The sequence below is a fragment of the Diceros bicornis genome, chromosome 8 (assembly GCF_020826845.1).
Source record: "Diceros bicornis minor isolate mBicDic1 chromosome 8, mDicBic1.mat.cur, whole genome shotgun sequence".
Lineage (NCBI taxonomy): Eukaryota > Metazoa > Chordata > Mammalia > Perissodactyla > Rhinocerotidae > Diceros > Diceros bicornis.
Window position 1 is genome coordinate 61,190,016 of NC_080747.1, and position 22,770 is coordinate 61,212,785.

A 22,770-nucleotide genomic window follows, 5' to 3' on the forward strand; every position below is an offset into this window, starting at 1 on the left:
AACCCCTTACCTGTCAAGTCGGCCGAAGGAAAATTTCACTTTCGAATCAACAAAGTACGACCCCGGATTTGATAGCTCGCAGTAAGTCCCGCTCGGCGACAATTAAACACCCTGCAAGCCAAAACACGTACACTATCCTGATCCTCTCCAGTCGGCAGGGCCGGGCTTAACCGTTTGGGTGGTTGGGGCCAGCAGGAGCGACCCGCGAAGGGCGGGAGTAGGAGGCGTGTCCTTGCGCAGGGAGGCGGGGCCTGCGCAGTGGGCGGGGCTTGGGCGGACCCGGGCACCGGGCCTCCTCTCGCCTGCTTTTCCCCTTTGCCTTCGCCCTTCGAGCCGCCACGTAATGCCACGTCCCCGCGCATGCGCATCTCGACAGGTGGTGGCGGCTGTTTCCGGGCTTAGGAGGCTGGAGCGGCCGCCGGGTGGGAGGCAGTGGTGGCGGCGGCCGGGGAGTGCAGGGTGCGGGCTTGGAGGCCAGGCCCTGCGGAGGGCGGGGAAAGTTATCTTTTTTTGTCCCCGCAAGGGCCGGTAGAGCCGGTGGCTGAGCGGCAAGATGAATTTCCTCCGCGGGGTTATGGGGGGTCAGAGTGCCGGACCCCAGCACACAGAAGCAGAGACGGTGAGAGGAGCGGCGGGACCGGGACGTGGGAAGGGTCCGGGCAGGAACGCGGACCGAGGACTCGGGGACCGGGAGGTCGCCTTTCGTGCCCACCGTGGGCTGGGGGTTCACATGCCCCTCCTCCCTTCCTCTCCTGAAACCCCCGAGTTATTCCCTCAGGCCCCCAGCGCAGCCCCCACGGCCGCGGCTCTGCTCCGCTGACGGCAGCGCGCTCCGAAGTCCCGCAGGCCCGGCGGGGGCGGTGGTCCGCGGGTGGGACCGCCCGGGAAGGGAGAGGCTGCCTGTCCTGTGTCCCACGTCCCTCGGGGCTTCGGGCCCTTCCCTCCTTCCCCTTCGCCTGTGTCTCCACTGGACGGGAGGAACCTGAAGTCCTGCGCCCTCCTTCGCAGTCTGGAATTGGGGAAGACTGCAAGAGGGTTTAAAGCCCAGCTGTTGATGAGAGCATGTGGCTAAGAATAAAGCGAAGTTTGGGGCGCAAAACCACCTGCTTTTTTCCCCTCGACTGGAGGAAGGTCGTGTTGCCAGGTGTTATTAGTTCAGACTCCGTTTTTCGGGCTCAGCCAAATAGATGCCCTTTGGGAAATACTCGCTTGGATGTTGTGGGGATCTCTGGCGCTCAAACCGCTTTGGGGACACATCCCCCGCTTTCCCTTCCACTCACCCATTCAGAAGTCTGAACTCTTGGTAACACGATTTACAGTGTTACTGTTTTGTTAGCCACCGAAAACGGTATTTGATAGTTGGTTCGATTTTAGGTTTAGGATAAACTTACTTTGAAGTTTGATTAGTGTCTGTTAGAAATAAGTTTAGGACATTTTTTTAAATAAGCTTTTTATTTGAGGATAATTTTAGAACTACAGAAAAGTGACAAAGTATGACATTTTAAAGGCAAACTTGGGGTAGTATTCATAGACATAACTGGAATGTCTGTGAACGTAGATCCTATGTTCTATGTTACTGGGATTCTGAAGGGTAATAATAACTGTCATTTGTCAGGCTCTTACCTTGTGCTAGGTACTGTGCTCAGCGCTTTCTAGTCCACGTTCTCCTTTAATCCCTAACCACCCTGCAAGACAGGTGATAGTATCCTTACTTTACAAATGAAGAAATGAGGCTTAGAGGTGAAGTAACTTGACCAAGGTCACACACTACTGGTAACAGAACCGGGATTCAATCCAGGTTTGCCTTACTTCAAAGCTTAGGCTTTATTGCTGATGCCCATATTTTAATACTTGTCTGGGAGTTTTGGAAATTTATATAATATGATTAAAATTAACCTCACAGATCTGGGTTAGAACTGTTTAAAGGAGAAGTTGAAAGCTGGTGAATCTCTTTTCCTTCATTTGAAAATCAGGAGATTTCTCACACATGCACATACTCCCCTGATATTTGGCTTCCTTTGTCCATTCCCACATGCTGCAAGGCAGCTAAACTGCCGTGTTAGAAGACCATGGCTAATTCCAGATTACCATAGTCACAGTCCACCTCTTCAGCTTTTCTTCATTTATTTTATCTGTCTGATATTTTTGTTTGAGGCACCAAGTTTCAAAGTGTGATTTATTAGAGCTTGCTTTGGAGTTAGGCCTTGATTTGAATCCTTGTCTTCCACCCGTAATTGGATTAGACAGGCAAGAGATAGCTAATATCCTGTGAGTAAAATAAGGAAAATTCTTGCGCTTATAGGTCTAATGAGGACTAAGTGAAATAAGAACTAGAAAGAGCCTGGCACTGAATATGTGCTCAATAAAGGGGAGTTTTTGTTGCGTGTTTTTTTGTGTGTGTGTGTGAGGAAGATTAGCCTTAAACTAACATCCGTTGCCAGTCCTCCTCTTTTTGCTGAGGAATATTGGCCCTGTGCTAACATGTGTGCCCGTCTTCCTCTACTTTATATGGGCCGCTGCTACAGCATGGCTTGACAGGCCGTGTGTCGGTGCACGCAGGGATCTGAACCTGTGAACCCTGGGCCGGCAAAGCGGAGCGCGCACTTAACCGCTACACCACGGGGCCAGCCCCCTATTACGTATTTTTAGAGGAAGAATATGCTTTTTTTTTTTTTTGGTTATAGTTTGCGTTGTCACAATGACTTCTGTAGAAAAGATGGTGTACAATTAATTGAGTACTGGATAGGATTTTAAAGCTGGAAGGCCCTTTGCAGATCATCCATGTTGAACCTCTTTTTTTTTTTTTTGTGAAGAAGATCAGCCCTGAGCGAACATCTGCCAATCCTCCTCTTTTTGCTGAGGAGGACTGGCCCTGGGCTAACATCCGTGCCAATCTTCCTTCCACTTTATATGGGACGCCGCCACAGCATGGCCTGACAAGCGGTGCGTCGGGAGTGCGCGTACTTAACCGCTTGCACCACCGGGCCAGCCCCTGAACCCCCTCATTTTACAAGTTAGGAAACTGGGGTACAGACCACTAAAGCAACTTGCACAGTATTGCACAGCTGAGACTAGAACACTTTGATCTTGCCATAGTGAATGGAACAACATCGTTTTAATATCATGATTTCAAAGTGAAGCTTGAGTATCACTTGGGTATGTTGTATATATAAACTGAAAGGAAAGTGAGGGTCCTTGTTCTTGCCTAACTTTGAGCATGTACACTCAAAATTGGAAAAGTAATTTGTCTTCTGAAGATAATTGATAGTTTACTCTGCATTACAGTGTGAATAAAATTTGTTTCACCATCTCATTCCATCAGGAAGAACAACAGATATAAGCAGTCATGGGTTACTAATTTAGAAGTATTTATAGAGCATCAGTAGAGTGTGTGGTACAATATTAGATGTTTTAATTGGTGATTGGCTCCGGCCTGGATATTCAAGTTGCCCGAGCTTGGAATCTCTAACTTCTACATTATCATTTAGTACTTTGTAGTTTTTTCCATTTCTGCAAAATTAAATTATTTTCATTATGGTTTTTCATCTTTTGTGCTTTTTTCATCTTTTTCCTGTAGAAAGCCTCTTTTCTTTGTCTAAACTCTACCTATCCTTCCAATCCACCATCAGTGCCTTCCCTAATCTGCACTTCTTACTTCTTTCCCCCACCAAACTGCAGATAATCTCTTTCCTCTCTGAGCAGTCTTCACATTTTAACTAGATTCTGCATTTCTTAGGCTTTCTGCTATTTATATATGTCTCATCTCTTCTAGTCTGTTAAGTTTCTTTAGGGCAGTGTTCATATGTATTTTAATCTCTATTTTTCCATAGTAGTAGATACTCCATAAATATTAAATGAATTAATTATAGTGTTATATGAAAGAAATCACAGATCTGTAATCCTAGCAGCCTACAAATTACTAGGTGCTGAAACAATACTTTTTAAAGACTGTAGGAATCAAAGTTCTGAAATGATTAACGTTCATTATGTCAAACTTTTTACTTGAGGAATTTTTCAGATTTAGTGTGCTTTGCTGCTTTCCTGCTTTTTCTTACTAAACTTAATTATCTTCTCAATGTGTGAGAGTGTTATTGTTGATTCTATAGTACCTAACTTTTCATACTCTCAGTTAAGAGTAACTTGGGACTAGTATTAAGGTGTTCTTCAAAGACAAAGTAGTAAATATTTGTGTTTGTATCATATGATAGTCAATAATTTTATAATGTTCTGAATATTTTAAGTCTAGAATTTTAGCCACATCAAACTTTTCTTTCTTTTTTTTTTTTTGTGAGGAAGATCAGCCCTGTGCTAACATCTGCCAATCCTGCTCTTTTTTTTGCTGAGGAAGACTGGCCCTGGGCTAACATCCGTGCCCATCTTCTTCCACTTTATATGGGACATCTGCCACAGCATGGCCTGACAAGTGGTGCGTCGGTGCGCGCCCAGGATCCGAACCGGTGAACCCCGGGCCGCCACAGTGGAGTGCGCACACTTAACCTCTTGTGCCACTGGGCCGTTCCCCCCCATATCTTTTTATTTGTTTATTTTTGTGTGTGTGAGGAAGATCAGCCCTGAGCTAACATCCATGCTAATCCTCCTCTTTTTGCTGAGGAAGACCGGCCCTGAGCTAACATCTATTGCCAATCTCCTCCTTTTTTCTTTTTCCCCCTTTTCTCCCCAAAGCCCCAGTAGATAGTTGTATGTCATAGCTGCACATCCTTCTAGTTGCTGTATATGGGACGCTGCCTCAGCATGGCCGGACAAGTGGTGAGTCGGTGCATGCCTGGGATCCGAACCTGGGCCACCTGTAGCGGAGCACGCGCACTTAACCGCTAAGCCACGGGGCCGGTCCCTAAACTTTTCATATTTTAGAGTCAAATACTTTTTAATTTGATTTCTCTTTTTTACTTTAGCTGGAGAAAGGCTCTGATTTCTGATGATTGAAATCATGACCTTAGCCTTGGCATACTTTGCTAGTGCAAATAAACACTAATTATAGTAAAAATCCTACTCATTCTTTTGAATGCTCATGCATGCTTAATTTTCCATCTACCTTCCAACTAATACCTTTTTTAAAAACCTAGTTTCTTGAAAATCCCAAGAGAAGTGTTGACTACATTTGATGGTACGTCGTAGGGGGGGTTTCTCTTCTCAAGTTGTATCCCAAGGCGTGAAAGTTGCTTAAGTTTAGAAAAAGTGAGCAGAATTCCTATACTGTTAAGGCATCTCTTTTTAGATCAAACTTTGATCAGCTGGCTTAAAAAGCAAAAGGGCTAACCATATAGACACAGCTGTACTTTCTTTTAATAAAAATTGTTATTAAAGAGTGTGCGCTTAAATTTAGACATAGTTTTGGTTTGGTCAAGCACATTTTATGCCACGTTACTATAAATGTGTAGTCTGAAACTCCTGTTTGGATTCGTGTTTCATATTCTCCATTAATAACCAGGTCAGTGTCATAACTGGTATTTGTTTTCTCTCTTAGCTTGTCTTGCAGTAACAGTGTCAGAGAAAACCATAATAATGACTGTGTTTTGATCACCTTTACATCCAACCAAAGATGTCTCTTATATTCTTTTTAAGTAGTGTCTGTTGAAAACTACATGGCTCTTTTGAAGGTTAATTATGTAGATAATTTAGGATGTTTTTTTTTTTTATAATTTTATTTATTTATTTTTTTCCCCCAAAGCCCCAGTGGATAGTTGTATGTCATAGCTGCACATCCTTCTAGTTGCTCTATGTGGGACGTGGCCTCAGCGTGGCTGGGGAAGCGGTGCGTCGGTGCGCATCCGGGATCCCAACCTGGGCCACCAGCAGCGTAACGCGAGCACCTAACCACTAAGCCACCGGGCCGGCCCATAGGGTGGTTTTAAAAAGCTAGTATCATTTAAATTTTACATACCCTAGCATTACCAAAGCATGTTCCAAAGAATGTGCGTAGATGTACTGGAAAGAATTTTGTTACCAAAGAAGTGTGCTGTGTGATGATCAAAAACAAAACAAAAACCTAATATTTATACAAGGTTTATTAAGCAGGCACACTGTGCTATGTTTTCAAATATTTCCAAGAGGGAGATATAAAAAATAAGTTGTGTTTGCCAAATCTATTAGACCAGATCTTTTTTTTTCCTCTAGGAAACCTTATGGGTCTAGTGTTTTGAGGAACTTAGTTTGGGAAAATTGTCCTAGAGGATGTATTTTTTAAAGGGATGCTACATTTTAAAAGTCCTTTATTACCATCAGCTTTATGGAGTTCATGAAGTATTGCCCATTTGAATACTTAAAAGATAAAATAAGTCCTGATTCTTTATGATTTGAGAAGTAATTGTAATCACTCTTTAATCTGATTATCTTTTAGGAGAGAATATAAGAATTTCTTATATGAATTTGTTGGTGGCAAGTAGCATTTCTCTCATTATGTATTTACCTTCTGTTGTTTATATGGCTTTGTGTTTTTTGTCTGTTGTGGATATCAAGCAAGGCATGCTTATATTTTTATATCTCAGGCGGAAATGCCATAAACATTCTTTGTATAAAAAGTTACCTTTAATTTGAAAACTTTTGTAGTGTTAGATTTTGAGATGCTAGCATTTGTGATAGGTTGTTTGGTAGACAAGTTTCCTTATGATGACTTGCTTAAAAGGATGTCCTTTTGGAAAGTATCGTTCATTTCTTAGAGAAAGCATGGAGAATAAATGAAGCAGTATATTACCTTGGCTGACTTATTGGTAATTGTAATGGAAATAGATTGTGTTAAATTTCTTGGATTTATCTGCCAAGACACTGGTGTTTTACTTTCTAATGTTCCCACGTTTTTTTAAGATTGTAATAATTTAGGTCAACTGAAGATAAGACTGGCTTCTGCTTTTTTTGTAAAATCTTCTGTTACAGAGTTCAATTTAAAACAAATTAAGTTTCTGGCTATTTCTTGTATTCTAAAACAGTAATATTTTTTATTCCATTAAAACAATATAAGTGAATTGACTATTTGTTAACATGAATTATTTTAGTCCTACAGTAGACAGTCATGATTGGGGAAGTTCTCTCCAAGGAAGGTATAACTATATTTTAAGCTTCATAAAGGCAACATTACATCATCACATAAATTGGTATTAGGTGCTTGATAAATATCTGTTGAATAAATGATTGAATTAGATTTTTTTTAATTCGCATTCCTGTCCTTCATTTTTGCATGTCAGTTAAATAGTTACTGAATACTAAAAAAAAACATGGATTTTTATTAGGAATTGTGAGAAAATACTGCAAACTACATTATGTCAGTGTCCTTTAAATTTTAAATGTACCTTCAGCATCCTAATTTTATGCTACCTTTTTTCCCCCCACATTTTACTTTTCAGTAGTTTTTCATTTTCACATTCCTCATCTCACTTTTTTCTTTCCTAGTCACTCCTATTCCCATTGCTTCTTTTTTGGTCTCCTTTTATGGGTCACTGAATAAAAATAAATGGCACTATTGGTTAGCAAAACAAACCAAGATTAAATTCGGGTTATTAGGTTGTAATTCTGATTAGGCCCAATTTACCAATTAGTGGGATTATTTATCCTTTTCATATTTCTCTTGGTAACTGGAATTGTGACTCTCACATGGCAATTACTGAAAACAAAGAAGTTCTGTTACATAATCACCTGCATGAGCTGTAAGATGTTATATGTATTACTTTATTAATTTGCCTTTTCATTTTTTTATTATACAAAATGGCAAGCAGTACTAGTAAAGTTTAAGTCCTCTTTGACTACCATCTCCAATTTCAGTTCTCTTTCCAGAAATAACCACTGTAATTAGTTTGATATAAATCCTTCCAGACCTTTATGAATAATCCTACATCTATGCAGTATGGAATTATATATTTGTAAGAGCATATTCATCTCTCTTTCTCATAAGTTATACACTGTTTATAGTGTTCTACAGCTTATCTCTTTCATTAATTGATATGTCTTGGAGATCTTTGCATGTTAAAACATAGAGCTACTTTATTAGACATTATTTAAAATACCAGATTTTCAGTTACTTTTGTTAATTATGCTATACTCTCTTTTAATAGACTATAAAAGCATCTTGATAACAGGATCCACGTCTAATTCATCATTGTATTTATCTCTCAGAGCATCTAATACCTAGTTAGCATAATATGAATTAGTTGAAAACTACTGTTTCTTGAGTTTTTCCTTATTGTCACCCCTTTCTGGTCCTCTAAATAAAACTAATTCTGGGTTAAATTTTACTCAAATTTATTTCTTTCTCTTTAGAACTGTTTTTTGTTAATACATAGTATTCTGTTGTTTAATGCAAGAGTCAGAAACTCAAATCCCAACAGTGTCCATTGGGTAACATCATTGTTCAATGAAGCAGGTCGGGTTAGAAGAGAGAGCAGAGGTCTGGGATGAAACGGGAGACTGCTTATCCTGACTTGAGATTGTAGCTAGTGCTCAACTCCAGCCAGTTGTTGCCTCCAGAAATGTATGCCCAGAGAGCAGATTTAACATAATGGTTAAGCACTCAGACTGCTTTAGATCTGAATCCTTCCCACCACCTACTAGCTTTGTGGACTTGGACAAGTCACTTACCCATTGTGCCTTTGTTTCCTCATGTCTGAAATGTGGATAGTAATAGTGTCTATCATATAGGGTTTTTGTGAAGATTAAATGAATTAAAAAATATACATAACTTTAGAACAGAGCTGGCACCTGGTAAGTGCCATGTTTTGACAATTCTGAGATGCACATTAGCATTGAAACATCTCTGCAGTCAGGTTGCATCTTGTAATTATAATTTGCCGTATTTCTTTTTTTCTTGGTGATACATTAAAAAATCGTGGATTTTATAATTAATGGCTTCTTAAATTGTATGAAATACAGTGTTAGCTGTCATTAGCTATCAGGCTGTTTTTTTTTTTAAGAAAAGGTGGAAATCTGGATTTTTATATGAAATCAACTTTGAAATGTTCACTTAAAAATTATTTTAAACACTGTGTAGGCCAAATAGATTTTTCAGATAGTATAGCAAATAAATACGTGATTACAAACTAGGTAAAATTGAGTGTTTTTAACATATTCTAAGTTTTGACTGTTATGTAGCCTTAGAGTTGATCTAGTTTATTCCATCTTGCAGATGATGAAACTGACGTAGAAAGATTGTATTTAAGGTACAGTCAGTCCTTGTTATTCATTGATTCCATATTTGCAAATTCATCTACACACTAAAATTTGTTTGTAACCACAAAACCAAGCACGCAGCACTTTGACAGTTATTTCTGGACATGGGCAGAGTAGCGAAAGATTTGAGTCGCCTGATGTGCGCGTCCCCAGTTGAGGTCAAACAGAGATACTCTGCCTTCTTGTTTCAACTCTCATACTGTAAACCAGTGCCCTTTTCATGGTCCATTTAGTGTCATGTTTTCTGCATTTTTTTGCTTGTTGTTGGTGATTTTGCTGTTAAAAATGGCCCCAAGAATAGTGCTATCTCGTGTTCCTAAGCACAAGAAGGCTATGATGTGCCTTACAGAGAAAATATGTGTGTCAGATATGCTTCCTTTAGGTGTGAGTAGTAGTACTGGTGACTGTGAGTTCAGCGTTAACAAATCAATCGTATCTATTGAAAAAGATGTCTTGAAACAGAAGTACACATAAAAGAAGGTTATGTATCGGAATGATTGATGAAAATGTGACCAGAGGCTCGCAGGAGCCTAGCCCTCTGTTTCCGTTAGGTGCAGTGGTTCATTACCTGCTAATTCAGTATTCGTGGTGACTGTATAGAACATAACTACCATGAGTAACAAGAATCAACTCTATTCAGAAAGTAGATGAACAGTGAGTCAATCAGGTGGTGTGTTAGATCACGTAACAGAATAAAAGCAAGGTCTTATATATTTGGGAAATTTCTTTAAATTTTTCTGTTTAGTTATTGAAGCAATAGTGAAAACATGCTTATTATAAATAATTCAAATCAGTATATAGTCTAAAATTGCCCCTTTCTGCTTCCCTTCACTATCTTATTTTCGATTACCAGGGGTAATCTCTAATGAAGTTTGGTGTACTACATCCTTCCAGAGTGTTTTCTTTGCATTTGCCAATATGTTTATTACACAAATGAGTTTCTTTGTAAGAATGGAATAATTATAGTCACAGGTGTTTGGTTTTTTAAAAATTTAACAGTAGGTATTGGAATTTTTCTTTTCTCTAATCAATGAACATAGTAGATTTTCTTCCAGAAAGTTTTTAAAAATATTTCTAAATTTCTTTGTTTCAAGCAAGTAGGCTGAAGTATCTTTTTTTGTTGTTACCAATTTTCTCTTCCGTAACCTTATGTATCTTGGCTGTATTTACCTCTCTGTTTACTCAGGCAGTGACATTCTAGGTAGGTTAGTTGTTTCAGACGTACAGAATGGTCATCCTCAGTGTTGTGCCTTGGTAGTATGCTGAGATAATAAGTACTTTGGTAAAAGGCCTAGGGACAAACATTTCTGACTTTTTAATAAAGTGAACTGCATTAATTTCTTCAGTATTGTCCTGAAGTAGTACTCTCTACCCAGTCACTGTCTCATTTCCCTATTATTTCCCTTGTCGTACTTATCAATTTGTGTAGTATTTATCTTGTTTTTAATTTATTCTGTTGTCTTCTTGCCGTTATAGTTTCATTAGGGTGGGTACCTTCTACAGTGGTTCACTGCTTTTTCCTCAGAATGGAATTTTGCAGTGTGTTGCAAAATGTTAAGCACTTTAATAGTATATCTCAAACTGTGTGTGGTGAAGGACCAGTTGGTTTAGGGTTTTTTTCCCCATTTCCAGTTCATCACAGACCAATACTTTTGTAAAATAAAATAAAAGTGAATTGCTAGGAAATTGAAATGACAGTACACATGCACATACCCATGGGCATACAAAATACGAGCTCTATTTTTTTTTTATTAAGCAGCCATTATCCAGTTGCTATAGAAGTTTCTAAATGCTTAGTCCTAATTTCTGAATTTACCTTGTCACAGACCACTACTCTCTGGTTACACTGACCATGGCCACCCTGAGGGCAGCAGCACTCTAATATTTGTTGAATGAATGATTGCATCACTCACTTCAGGATCATGGCACTGAATTCCTCAGACTGTATTACTCCTTTGACCTTTGACTTTCCTGAGATATAGAAGAATGATTACTGATGCGTGATATCAAACTTCAGCTAGCTTATTCATTGCTGCTTTTTGATTCTCTAATTTTTTTTAATGATAAAAGTAATATTTGAATACATGCTTGTTTAAGGAAAAGCTGGAGACGTGTATAAAATGAAAAATGAAAGGCCTCCCAAGAGTAGACATTTAAGGTGGTTCTGTTTTGTTTATTTTTCTGTTACTGTGCTGCAGTGACTGTCCTTGTACTTGTGACTGTACATTTGCAGAGATTGCTCTAGGACAAATCTCTAGAAGTTGAATTCCCAACAGTGGCTGTGCCAGACATTTATTCTTTAGAACCCCAAGCTTCTTAAATTCAGTTCTTCAATTATTCTTTTGCTTTATTTATCCCTTCAGCTCTTTGCCCATTGCCTCCACCCTAATGCCTTTTTTTAACCTTATTCCTTGTCTGTTATAGTGAGCTGACATATTTTTTCTCTCTCTAATCTCTTTCAACTCCATTTTGTCCTTATTATCTCAGCCAGGTTAATTCTAAAAAAGTGAATATATTAATTCCTGTTGTTTTTCTGAAGTACTTATATAATGTGCTGATTTTTTTCTTAAATACTTGGTAGCTTCTCATTATAGCTTTCCCAAAATAAAGCTCCAACTTCCTTAGAATAAGGGACTGCCCTGGTAGGGCAGTTAAGTCAAGGCTTATCAGGGTCCTTAGTGGACTGTGGTGCAAGTGGAACCTCTTCACCGGAACTGCATTGCCATGTCCCCCTATTTACCAAAAACATCTTACAGTCCCTGTAGTTTGCAGCAGGTACTCAGACTCACATTTCTCTGTATAGGAGGCAACGTAGGATAGTAGAACGAGTGTGGGCTTTGGAGTGAGACATCTGTAGCTTGGTTAGAATTTGGACAGTGTCAGCAAACTGGCAGTGTATTTTTGGGTACATTGCTTTGTTTCTGAGCCTTAGTTTCCTCTTCTGTAAGATGAGTTTATTAGTTTAGGTATTGGATCAGCTGGTATAACAGAGGCCGGAAAACAAAGGTCTAACCAAGGTAAAAATTTGTTGCTTTCTCCAATAAAAGTCAAATTAGAAGGCAATCCCTAGGGTAGAGTAGTTCTGCTCCTCAGGGTGGTCCAGGGGCTCAGGTGCTGCTTTTTATCTTGTTCTGCCATCCCCTAGGATGCTGCCCTGGTTCAGATTGTTGAAGGTGCCTCATTACCACCAGGTTCAAGTTCCAGGCTGAAAGAAGGAGAAAGAGGAATAAAGAACAAATAGCTTCCTTTTAAAGACATGACCTGGCAGGTAATAACAACTCGTTGACAGGAATGTAGTCACTGTCTGTGCCTAGATGCGAGAGAGGCTTGGAAAGAAGTCTAGGTGGACAGCCATGTGCCCAGCTAAAACATAAAGGATTCTAATAACTAAAAGAGAGAGAGAATGGATAATGAGGCACAATTATATTGTATTGAGTTGTTTTTTCAACTAAGGAATAAATGAAATAATGGTCTTTGAGATCTACAATCTCTGAATATAAATTAAGCCTACTTGTGCTACAAAATTTTTGCTTGGTAAATATCAACTGAAAAATATAGACTTCTGTTTGGCCTAAAACATGACTAAGTCTTTGTAAGGATTGGAACATATATAACGTTTTCCTTTCATTTGGTTTCAGTTGTCTGTAAAGACTAGCAACATAGCACTGTATTATGGAGAGATCACTTATTCATAAACTTCAGCCGTCTGGAATATTATCAGGAGATAATAAGGCTTTCACATAGCAAAGTAGAAGTTGCACAGTCCGTGTACTCAATCTCCATTTCAAGCCTGAGTAATTTTTGGTTGTAGACATATTACTATCTAGCTTAATTATCGAATTTCTCACTCAGTAGCAAATTAAAATGTGCAAATTGAATGATCGGTTAGAAACATATATGATGGAAATGACAGTCAAAATCCTGATTGGATAGAAGAAGAATACAAAGAAGTCATAAGAAGCTTGGTAATAATAAAGTTTGTTAACATTTATTGAGCATTTATAGGTGCCAGGTACTATGCAAAGACTTTTATATTCATTATTTCATTTAACCCCTAAGACATCCCCATATACGATATTGGAGAGGACTTAGGCTTAAATGCTTAGAAAGCTTATAATTATGTTCTTTAAGAAAACAGAGAAGCTTGTAATTAGTTTTAGGTTACTATCAGAAATCACTAAAATGAAAAGACCACTTTGGTGCCTGACAGAAGATATCTGAAATAGCTCAGTCATAGTTCTGGATAAATAAGTTGTTCTTATATTCACTTTTGGCTCTCATTGGTTTGCAATATGGTTGACTGATTTGAGTTTAATTGTCTTAAGTCGCTAGAGAGGAAGTTCCGATTAAAATCCCCAATTGGGAAGAATATCTACTTGCCATTAAAACCCAAGTTTAATAGATAAAAAGCATGTTTATATTCTTAAAAATAGTTTTGATACATATTTACCTGAACTCGGGCATAAATGGATTTTATTTCTATAAGTATAAATAGTACACTTTAAAAGTGATTAATTTTAATATTCTTAACGTACATTTTGCAACTACCTAAAAAACCTAGTGATTTGCTTATTAATCAGAGCCTATTGAAGCAGATACTTTGAACCCATTAGAAAAGAAATCTATTTTTACCTAACAGTTTAACCTTATGTATTATTGTTTTTTCCCCTACATTATTTTAGATCAATCACCATTCCCAGAAATAACAGGCATTTAAAATTATCGTAAAAGGGAAAGTTTTCATATTTTAGAAAGTCTCCTTTGGTGTATTGTTTTAATGGAACAAGTTATATATGTATGCATGTAATGTAAAAATTATTGTTTTGGTTCATAGATGTACAAAATTGAAAAACTCAAATTAGACCAGTTTTCTTCATCTCAATATGAAATGCTATTTTCTACATTAAAATATATGTAAACAATTATAAAGTAAGAAATCATTTGCTGTGCCTAGAATTCCTTCCTCATATTGTCTGATGAACTACTCATCCTTTAATTCTTGACTCAAGAGGGGCATCCTTGGGCCAGCCCCGTGGCTTAGCGGTTGAGTGCGCGCGCTCTGCTGCTGGCGGCCCGGGTTTGGATCCCGGACGCGCACCGATGCACAGCTTCTCCGGCCATGCTGAGGCTGCGTCCCACATACAGCAACTAGAAGGATGTGCAGCTATGACATACAGCTATCTGCTGGGGCTTTGGGGGAAAAAATAAATAAAAAAAAAAATAAAAAAAAAAGAGGGTCATCCTTAATATACCATTCTTAAACAGTATCTGTCTTAGTCTATTTGGGCTGCTATAACAAAAATACCATGGACTAGGTGGCTTGAACAACAAACATTTATTTCTCACAGTTCTGGAGGCCAGGAAGTCCAAGACCAAGGCATAGGCATATTCTGTGTTCGCTGAGGGCCCGCTTCCTGTTTCATGCACAGCCATCTTCTCACTGTGTCCTCACATGGCGGAAGGGGTAAAGGAGCTCTCGGGGGTGTCTTTTATAAGGACACTAATACGATTCATGACGGTTCCACCTTCATGACCTAATCACCTCGTAAAGGCCACACCTCCTAATACCATCACCTTGGGGGTTAGGATTTCAGCATATGCATTTTGGGGGGACATAAACATTCAGTCTATAGCAGTTTCACTTTCAGATAGAATTGACTACTTTTGTGCCCCTGCTTTACTCAGCACATACTTATATACCTTTAACTTATTATACTTTATTTACACAACTGTCTTCCTCTGCAAGCTCCTTGTGGCCAGAGACCATATCTTATTTTGGTTAGCACAATGTGTGTATACTCACTGAGTATAATGTCTGTGCATTCTAGTCTAAAAAAATTTGCACTTTATCCAATAGGCAGCAAGGAGCCAACTGAGGATATTTTTATTATGGTAGTTTATATTTTATCAATTAAGAGCTGATTTCATCTTGTTTTGATGAGCAGAGTGAAGATAACATCGTTAAAAGATGAGTTCAATCAGTCGTGAAAATATCCTAGAAATTCCAATAAAACATAAATCATTTCACTTTATTCCATTATTGCTCTTTTCTGCTTATCAAGGTAAAACCTGTTGATTATAAAAATTCAAGCATCAGAAATAGAAAATGAACATTTCCAGAAACCCACTAAAAGACAGTATAGTACACAGTCTTAATTTTTCTATACATGTTCACATGGTTTATTAATGATATGGTTTTAAACCAAAATGAGCTTGTGCTAAACATACTCTTTACGGTTTTCTTTTTTTCACTTAATATATCTTGGACATCTGTTCATGTCACTACATATGGATCTGCTTCATTCATTTCATCAACTGCGTAGTGTATTTGTACCATATGTTAACTGTTCTTTGATTGTTGGATGAACATTTAGATTTCCTTTTTTTTTTTTTTTTAATAAACAGTAGAAGTTTATTGCTCACAGTTCTGGAGGCTGGAAGCCTGAGATCAGGGTGCTAGCATGGTCGAGTGAGAGCCCTCTTCTGGGTCACACACTTCTTATTATATTCTTACATGGCAGAAGCCAGATTTCCTTTTTTAGCTTTTAAAAATATTGCTACAAAGAATATTCTAGTATATAACATTGTGTAGTTGTTGGGCATGTTTTTAGAGGATAAATTCCTAGAAGTAAGAATGCCTGGCTGAAAGGGTCATTTTAAGTTGTAATCGTTTTTGCCAAATTGCCACTTTTTAGGTTACCTTCCCTGTGATAGAATATAAGCAAGTTCATTAATCTATATCTTTGTGTATCCTGATAGTTTTATTTTAAAAATAATTTTGTTGAAGTACATAGAAAAGTACATGTCATGTATGTAAACCTCACAACCTGAACACACCCGTGTAACCAGCACCCAGATCAAGGAATAGAACATTACCGGTACCCCAGAAGTCCCCTTTGTGCTCCATTTAGTCATTGCCTGCCCCTGTGAGTAACCACTATCCTGACTTCTAATAACATAGAGAAGTTTTGCCTGGTTTTTTATTTTATGAAAATGGAATCATAGTATGTGGTACTATTATTTTCATTTTTATTTTTGTGAGTCTGATAGATAAAAATAACCTCTTTGCTCTTTTAACTTGTCTGTATCTTCATAATGACTGAGATTATTGGTGTATATCTCAAAGCTTTTTAAAAAAATTAACAAGGCTCAAACGTTAGCATGTTAGAATGAAAAATAAAAGACTGAAAATAAAAACAAAGCAAACCCCGGGCCGGCCCGGTGCCAGTGGCGCAAGTGCTTAAGTGTGCGCACTCCGCTGGGGCGGCCCAGGGTTGCCCATTCGGATCCCAGGGCGCGCGCCTATGCACCGCTTGGCAAGCCGTGCTGTGGCGGTGTCCCATATAAAGTGGAGGAAGATGGGCACTGATGTTAGCCCAGGGCCAGTCTTCCTCAGCAAAAAGAGGAGGATTGGCAGATGTTAGCTCGGGCTGATCTTCCTCACACACACAAAAAAAAGAAAACAAAGCAAACCCCTAAACTCTAGAATTATGATCATCTCCCTCCAATATTCCTAAAGCTAAGTTTCTCCACCAGCATCAAATAGCATTCACGTTTCCACATTCAACAAATTATGATTGAAGGGCTTCCAGACTTGGAAGTTCATATTTTGACACAAGTCTCTCTATACACTAGCCAGAGATGGAGCTGAGGCTGGAGTTCAAACCCTGCATGGTACTGGGATCCAAGGGAGGTGGGATCCCAGATCTAGAACCAGTGCTTGAGGTGTAGGGCTAGGAAAAAGCAGAAAATGCCTGCAAAAGAATCCCTATTCATGATATCAGCTATAGAAAAAAATTAACAAAAGGTGTATAAGACCCAAGTAGAAGAAATTACTTATGCTTAGGAAAACAGTTTTTGGCCTAAGAAATTCTTTAAGCTGAGAGTAATGAGGTTCATGTTTTCAAGAGATGATTATGTAGTTTTTCTAATGGTAAAAAAAAAAAAAAAGAAAAGAAAAAGATGTTATAGTAGAAAAAGTATCAACCAGTTATTTAATAAAGAGAAAGTTGTATTATTTCCATTTTGGAAAGTCAGTATAATTTATTATGAAAGTAGATATAATTTAAGGTAGGAATAATTTCTCAACGTGAGCAGTTAGAATGAATAAAATCAAAAAGTAAAGCTAGGCTTGGTTATCATACTATATCTGTAGTATGAAGAAATGTAAATGAGCATAGTAAACACTTTTAGAAGTCCTGTAGTGCAGAAACTTGTTTAATTTTGTATAATCTTGTATTTCCCACTGGTTCTGTGATGATAGGAAATTTATTAATATCTTCTCAGACACTAGAAGTCTGCAGAATATAATTTGGAAAATACTATATGTATTTAAACACCATTAATTCAGATACATAGGGTGCAAAAGTTTGAGTGATATGCCAAAATTTTATTTGTAGAATCTTAGAACTGTCATTAAAGAATGAATAATAACTTTAAATAGTAACTGACTGTTAGAGCTATAGAGGACCTTAGTATAGTGGTTTTAAAACTGTTGTTTATCAGATGTTTTCCAAATATTTTCTTCCAGTCTGTTGCTTAGCTTTTCCTTCTCTTAATAGTACCTTTTGAAGAGCAGAAGTGATGAAGTCCAATTTATCATGTTTTTCTTTTGTGGATTGCACTTTTAGTATGATCTGAGAAATCTTTGCATAATTAAAGGTCACGAGGGTTTTCTCCTATGCTTTCTTCTAGAAGTTTTATGTTTCCAAATTCTTTTTTAATGCAGTTTTACATACATACACAGTTTGGTACTTTTGCTTCAGTGGGCTCATAATTTACATATAGTTTTACAACTTTCCTTTTTTTTTCTTTTTTCTTTAGGAAGATCAGCCCTGAGCTAACATCTGCCAAGCCTCCTTTTTTTTTTTTTTTTTGTTGAGGAAGACTGGCCCTGGGCTAACATCCATGCCCATTTTCCTCCACTTTATATGGGACGCTGCCACAGCATGGCTTGACAAGTGGCGCGTGGGTGCGTGCCCGGGATCCAAACCGGTGAACCCCGGGCCGCCACAGCAGAGCACACGCACTTAACTGCTTGCGCCACCGGCCTGGCCCAACAACTTGCCTTTTTTTTCACTATTTATTAAATCATAGTATTTTCATGTCAGTACAGTTAATTCTTTTGAGTAGCTGCATAGTATTCCACCAAAGAATGTACCACAATTTATTTAGTTTTTCTTCTTTTGATGAACAGTTGTTTCTAATTTTTTCGTATTATAAATAATGCTCCAAGGTTTATTTTAAAATTCAATTTGAATTTTAATTCCTGCAAATTTATTAAAAGCTTTTATAATAGAAACATTTCATCCTTGTAGATTTTGAGGTACACTTAAAACTTAAAATTTTTGATATACAGTTCTGACTTTTCTTTTTCAAATATATAGTGGAAATGTTAGGGAGAGGTTATGATGTAAACAGTTATTAAAAAATTTTTTTTTAAATAACTTCTCATCTTCTACTATAACCCTTATGGGTTATGCTCCCCTCTTGGTTCAAACAGTCATAATAGGCATATTTATAAAACTCTAGCTCTACTAATGATTTCCCTTAATTCCCCAATGTATGTGACTTATTTTATTTGACTTCTCTTCCAGCACTGCCACTTTCAAGTCTATGTGAAAAATGTGTTTGATCTTTGTAATGAGATTATAATACCACCTAAATAATCACTTAGATTTGTGAAGGACCATTTCCCTGACATCCTATTTATTGATTTTTTTTTTTTCCAAAATTCAGTGGTATACATTTTTGGGAAAACTTCATGTTTCTTTTTTGTTCTTTTTATTCTGTTAATGCTATTTCATTTTTCCGTGACAGATTCAAAAGCTTTGTGACAGAGTAGCTTCATCTACTTTACTGGATGATCGAAGGAATGCCGTGCGTGCTCTCAAATCGTTATCTAAGGTCTGTAACACTTTATCAGTTATTAAGTTCATTAAGTTGGATATTAGGTACTTTAATAACATTTTTCTTTTTTGCAGAAATATCGCTTGGAAGTGGGTATTCAAGCTATGAAACATCTTATCCATGTTTTACAAACAGATCGGTAAGTCTCTATTTAAATCATTTTTCACCCTAATTTTTCTTGAAATTTTAATTAATCTGTTTTAGAGTCACTATTCCAGAAATAATTTACATATTAAGGTTATCAAGTTTTTACTTTCAGTTGTAATTTCAGTAAGTATTGGACACTAGGTGCAAACCACTGTGCTAATAAGCATTAGGAAAGACATAATCTCAACCCTCAGGGGTTGAGAACTTTCCATTATATAAAAATGGAATGAAGTAACTGCTAATTAAAGACTTAAGATTTTGAGTTTGAACTGGGCAAATGGATGTTTTGATATTCACTTAGATATATATATGATGTACTATTCTGTAACATAATATGCATATTATGTATTAGGTATCCAGACTTGCTTTTTTTGAAAAAATGAACTATACTAATAGAGTGAAAGCATTAAATCTGAGCATATTTTAAGAGAAAGATCACTCAGCCTATTTTTAGCTCCTCCAATTTCTCTTTAAGAGATTATGTCTGCATCTTTGGTTTTAATTAACAACTGTGCATGGATAGCTTTCAGATCTTACCTCTAGTTAAATATATCTAACAAGCTTTAGCTGCTCAGTGGACATTTCTACTGTATCGAAATCTCTCACAGGTATCTCAAATTCAAAATGTTCAAAAGTTAATTTATCTCTGCATGTCCTGCTCCTAATTGCCCCCCCATGGCATTCCCTACAACTGTCTTTTGACCAAGTTCATCCCAGTTGATAGCACCTTTCCATTCAAGCAACAAACTGGAGGATTCGTGCTGAACTCATCCTTCTTCTTCACCCATTATGCCCATCCAGACCAAAAAACAGCTGGAATCCATGATTTCTCTCCATTTCCTTTGTTAGTCTTAGTTCTGGTTCTCAAAATCAATCTCTTAAATCATTTTCATAGCCTCTGTTTAGCTATCTTTTGCTACAAATTACCTCAAAACTTAGTGGCTCAAAATAATAAATGTTTATTATCTCACAGTTTCTGTCGATCAAGAATTCAGAAGTGGCTTAGCTAGGTAGTTCTGGCTCAGGGTCTCTCATGAGGTTGCAGTCAAGATGTAAGCGAGGACTGCAGTCATCTTAAGGCTTGACTGGGGCTGCAGTGTGTGATTCCAAGATGGCTCTCTCACATTGCTGTTGGCAAGAGGCCTCAGTACCTCACCATGTTGCTCTCTCTATAGGGCTGATTGGACATCCTCATGATATGGCAACTGGCTTCTCCCAAAGCAGGCCATCCTAGAGAGAGAACAAAGCGAAAGCCATAATGCCTTTTAGGACTTAGTCTCAGAAGTTGCGTACCATCAATCCCACCACATTCTATTTGGTATAAACAAATACAGCCTGTACTTAAGAGGAGAAGAATTAGGTTCCACCTTTTGAAGGGGGCTGTATCACAGAGTTTAGGGGCATAGTTTAAAGTCACCACTACCTCCAAATTCTATTCTTTGCTTCTGATCTCTTTGTCCTTCCATTCAGTCTATACTTTGTAAGAATTATTTGTCTGACAAGTAAATCTTCTATCACTCACCTGTTTAATGCATTTCACCAGCTCAGTGCAGAGTGAAGTTCAAGCTCCTCAAACAAAGCAAAGCATAAAAGCTTTTTAAAGATCTCAGTACTGGCTGTCTGTCTAACCTCATGGCCTCTTTTTCAGTTATATTTCAGCAGTGCTCAGCTGCTTCTTCAAAACAGAACCTTTGTTCTTCTTCTCAAACAGCATAACCTACGTTGGCTACCTTTCCAAAGCCAACTAATTCTAGTGTGTGTGAATAAATGCATTGGATATGTTGGGCCTGTCTGTGTTATTAACACCATAGTAGGTAACTTTGGTAGGCAGAATAATGGCCACTCCAAAGATGTTCACATCCTAATCACCGCAACCTATGAATGTTACCTTAGATGGCCAAATGGACTTTGCAGATGTGATTAAGTTAAGGACTTTGAGAGGAGAGGTTATGCTGGATTATCCAGGTGGGCCCAGTGTAATCCCAAGGCTCCTTAAAAGTGGAACAAGAATGCAAAAGAGGAGGTCAGAATGAGGTGCTATGAGAAGATCCAGACCTGTTGTTGCTGATTTTGAAGATGAAGGAAGGGGGCATCTAGAACTGGAAAAGGCAAGGGAACAGATATTCCCCTAGAGCCTACAGAAAGGAAGGCAGCCCTGCTGAGACCTTGATTTTAGTTCAGTGAGACCCATTCAGACTTCTGACTTTCAGAACTGTAAGATAATATATTTGTGTTGTTTAAGCCTCTAAATTTGTAGTAATTTGTTACAGCATTAATAGAAACTAATACAGTAACCTAAGTTAGTTATCTGCTTTAAACAACATTCCAAATTAGAGAAAATAGAGCCCTGACCCAAAAAACTTTAGTGTGGCGATTACACAAACGTGTAATCTTTCTTTTTTATTCCGTGTATCTTTAGTCCACATGTGCATTTTCTCACTGAGTCTTATAAAGTTAATAATGAAATGACTACCATCTCCATATGAAAAATAGGATGCTACAAGAGTGGTGTTTATTGTCATTTTTAGTGCACAGCAGAAAATAAATATGTAGATACTCATATCTTGATATAAAGGTTAAGTAATAGATTTTTAAAAACGTTTATTGCACATTTACTATGTTGCTAGGCACCTTAGAAGTAGGGTGTACCATATAGCCTTGTAAATGTGTGAACTAATCATTGTATCATGGTAGAGGCTGCTGGGTGGGATTTTTTTCTTTTTGTTTATTTTTTTCTCCAGGTAACATTGGTTTATAACACTGTATAAATTTCAGGTGTACACCATTGTATTTCGACATCTGTGTAGACTACATCGTGTTCACCACCAAAAGTCTAGCTGCTATCCATTACTGTACAAATGTACCCCTTTACCTCTTTTGCCCTCCCCTTACCCCCTTCCCCTCTGGTAACCACTAATCTGTTCTCTGTATCTATGTGCGGGTTTGTTATTGTTGTTGTTTTTACAACGTGGATGGACCTTGAGAGTATTATGCTAAGTGGAATAAGTTAGACAGAGAAACAGTATAATTTCACTCATATGCTAGGTGTTTTATTGTGCCTCCTAGACAACAAATAAAGCCAAACTTCTATGAGCTTTCATATGTTTCATTCCCTGTCTTATGCTAAATTCCCTTTCCGTTTGCCTCCACACGTAATTAAAGATGTCTTCTGTTTTCAAAGTATTCTGTGGGTGTTTGTAACTTCATTGAATGCAAAGGTCTATATTCTGTAGCCATCTCCTTCCACTTCTCATCTTCATTACTATTTTATGCTTATTCTCCTGGCCTATCCAATTAACATGCTCAGAATCCTTCCACTGAATCCCCTTCATCCTTGGCTGCATCACAGAGAGCTGTGTACCGTTCTTGGCAGGGCTTGAAACTCTCCATCTCTCCATGTGTCTGCTTCCCATATAGCCGTCTGATAAGAGACTGCTCATTTTCCTATGTCCCACACTCAGGGCCTGAAAGTTATCTATTTCTCACTGATGTTTCCAAACCATGACACCTCATTAGTGTTTTTTTTAATTGAGATATAAT

The 22,770-nt window shown here is 37.9% G+C and overlaps 1 protein-coding gene across 3 annotated transcripts in view; it reads left to right on the forward strand.

Annotated features, from left to right (window-relative positions):
* The first annotated feature begins 411 nt into the window (after nucleotides 1-411).
* USO1 (USO1 vesicle transport factor) overlaps nucleotides 412-22,770 on the forward strand; it is a 90,418-nt gene continuing 68,059 nt past the window's right edge. The window contains exons 1-3 of one of the 3 annotated variants that reach the window (XM_058547273.1): nucleotides 412-619; nucleotides 18,994-19,080; nucleotides 19,158-19,222. In XM_058547273.1, the coding sequence (XP_058403256.1) occupies nucleotides 554-619; nucleotides 18,994-19,080; nucleotides 19,158-19,222 (218 nt within the window). In that variant the 5' untranslated portion in view covers nucleotides 412-553. Of the gene's footprint in view, nucleotides 620-12,321; nucleotides 12,443-18,993; nucleotides 19,081-19,157; nucleotides 19,223-22,770 lie in introns of those variants that run through there. The other 2 variants (XM_058547275.1, XM_058547276.1) reach the window with 2 other exon arrangements.